This window comes from Cibotium barometz, chromosome 27 (assembly GCF_041138505.1).
Source record: "Cibotium barometz isolate CiBa-2024 chromosome 27, ASM4113850v1, whole genome shotgun sequence".
NCBI lineage: Eukaryota > Viridiplantae > Streptophyta > Polypodiopsida > Cyatheales > Cibotiaceae > Cibotium > Cibotium barometz.
In genome coordinates, this window is record NC_141072.1 from 29,560,773 (window position 1) to 29,563,229 (window position 2,457).

The window sequence follows — 2,457 nt, forward strand, 5'->3', positions numbered from 1 at the left end:
TAATAAGAAGCAAGGGCATTACTGATTGATTATGTACAGACCAGACAGCTTACCAAAAGAGACAATTCAGATAAGGGCCAACACTAAACACATAGACACATTCTTTACATAGACAGGGGAGAGGTAGACGTGCAACAAAATTCATACCCCCCCAAGTTTTCTAGGGCTTTAGCTAAGCTTAAAAACAAGATAGTCGAAAAACATACCCAAGGAAAGGGGGTGTCAAAAAACACCATTGTTGTTTGCAAGTGTAGAGGAACTACACTCACTTTGTAGACTTTTTGGCCTTCTTGGCAGATGGAGGCTTGGCCAGAGACTTCTTACTTGCTGCAGGGGCTTTAATTTTTGCCGACTTAGCAGCAGTTTTGGTCGACTTGACCTTCTTCGGCGCAGGGGCCTTCTTCACAACTGGTTTTTTAGGTACAGGGGTCTTCTTCCCAGCAGCTACTTGCTTCTTGGCCATCTTGGAAGCCCTTTCAAGCTTGGTAGCTGGGGTCTTAGGCTTCTCTGCCTTTGCAGTCCTTGGCATACTAATTTTCTTTGGTGTCTTGGCCTTTGGCTTGCTAACACTTGCTAGCTTCTTGGGCTTAGGCTTGGCAGCAGCAGCAGCTTTCCCAGCAGGCTTCACTGGCTTCTTCAGCTTGTCCGAAAGCTTGAAGGAGTTCTTCACCTTCACCAACTGGCCAGTCTGTGAGAGCCTCTTCAACTGGATGGAGAGAATTTTCTTGAAATTGGCAGTCAGGCCAGCCTTGTGCTTTGCTTCAATGCACTTGGCTATGGCATGCTGACTAGATCCGGTCCTATCCTTAAGTGAAAGGATGGCTTCCACAATCATCTACATGAAATAATCACACAGGTAAGAGCATGGCATCATCATAAAAAAAAATCCACCCAAAAAACAATAAGCTTCAAATCCCACACATAAAGAGATAAATATTCATAGTGAAACCCCAAATTTGATAGAAATCACATGATAAAACCCCAACATTACACAGCCTACCAGACAAAACCCTAACCCAGACAAAACCCTAACCCAGACAAAACCCTAACATTCCAGTACCTGCATGATGACACCCGAGATTTCCCAAAACCCACATAATGAAACCCTAAATTTCCCAGACGCCACTCTGTAAACCCCTGAATTTTCCAGAACCCACAACAGGAAACCCTGAATTCTCAGAACGCACATGGTTTCCTCGTGATGACACCCTCAATCCACTTGATGAAACCCTAAACTCATCAGAAAACGCACACAGTGATATGCTCTGACGTTCCCCAGAATCCCCACATGAGAAACCCCTAAACGATTTTAGGGTTTCACGTGAGATCTGGGGTAAACCCTAAAAGTCCAAGGAAAACATCCTAAAATGTAAATGAACCCACACCAAAACAAATTGCCCCAACCCCTTCCTCGCTAAATTCAACTAGTAGACACCAAGCAACGCTCATTTACCAGCGAACAGGTCCCTTCAGAAAAAAGATACAGATCAAGTGAAAAAATCTACAAAACGACTACACGGAAAGCTAGATCAAAAGAAATCTTAGACACCAAGGACGTTACCTCAATGTAGGTGGGGTGCGACGCAGGCTTCGAGTGGCTTTTGGGCTTCTTCTCTTTGGGGGCCTTCTTAGGTTTAATGGGCTTCTCGGGTTTGGCATCAGATTTGACATCAGGTGCAGCATCAGAAGCAGGGGGGGCTGCAGCATCGGAGACAGGGGGAGGCGCATCGGAGGAAGCCATGGCTGCTAGAAAAGGACGAAGACCCAAAAGGGGAAAACTAGGGACTGCAGAGAGAAGCTCTGTGCTGGCTATGGAGGGCAACTATTAACTACAGAGGAGGTCAACACTCAGACTATGTAGTGAAAGATGAGTACACTTGGGAAAGCCTGGAGTGACCTCATTGGCTGACACACTCGTTCCCCGGATCACCCTATGTTTGAATTTTAAATCACTTGCCGTTAGATTCGCCCCACATCGACGTCTTAGATTCTCTCTCTTCTTTTAGAGTAAAACTCTTTTGTGAGCGTTAATGCACTACCAAAATTAGCATTGGTCACCTAAGATGTGCATACCTAAGGGTGTTTATACACTTGGGTGGAAGCCCATGAAAAAGTTTTGCCCACCACAATCACCTGCTCGTCTGACATTTCTTTATAGACTGACTACGTCCACGCACCCTTAGTGTTGATGTGTTGCTGACTGGAGCCTAACAACCACCGTTCCAGTTCCGATCGGAATAGCCTACCCACAGCTCTTAGTTGCAGGATGCTTTTTCCGTGGGCATGCCCGCAATCTGTAAAGGGTATTGTCACCCACCAATTGTTTATCAAAAAGTTACCTGTCCACAGCTCTCAACCTTTTTTGTGGGCGGGCCCATAGTTTGTAACACCCTAAGAAGAGGTAATTAATCATCTTAGAGCTCTATCCAAAAGAAAGTGCACCAAAACTACACCTTG

At 45.5% G+C, this 2,457-nt stretch overlaps 1 protein-coding gene across 1 annotated transcript; it reads right to left on the bottom strand.

Annotated features, from left to right (window-relative positions):
* LOC147623266 (uncharacterized) lies at window positions 1–1,871 on the bottom strand. The gene is made up of 2 exons (XM_086821365.1): window positions 1,562–1,871; window positions 1–835 (listed from the first exon to the last, which is right to left on the bottom strand). Exons 1-2 carry the CDS (start codon window positions 1,739–1,741, stop codon window positions 266–268), a joined length of 750 nt encoding a protein of 249 aa, XP_086677491.1. The 5' UTR covers window positions 1,742–1,871; the 3' UTR covers window positions 1–265.
* Window positions 1,872–2,457: the final 586 nt, after the last annotated feature.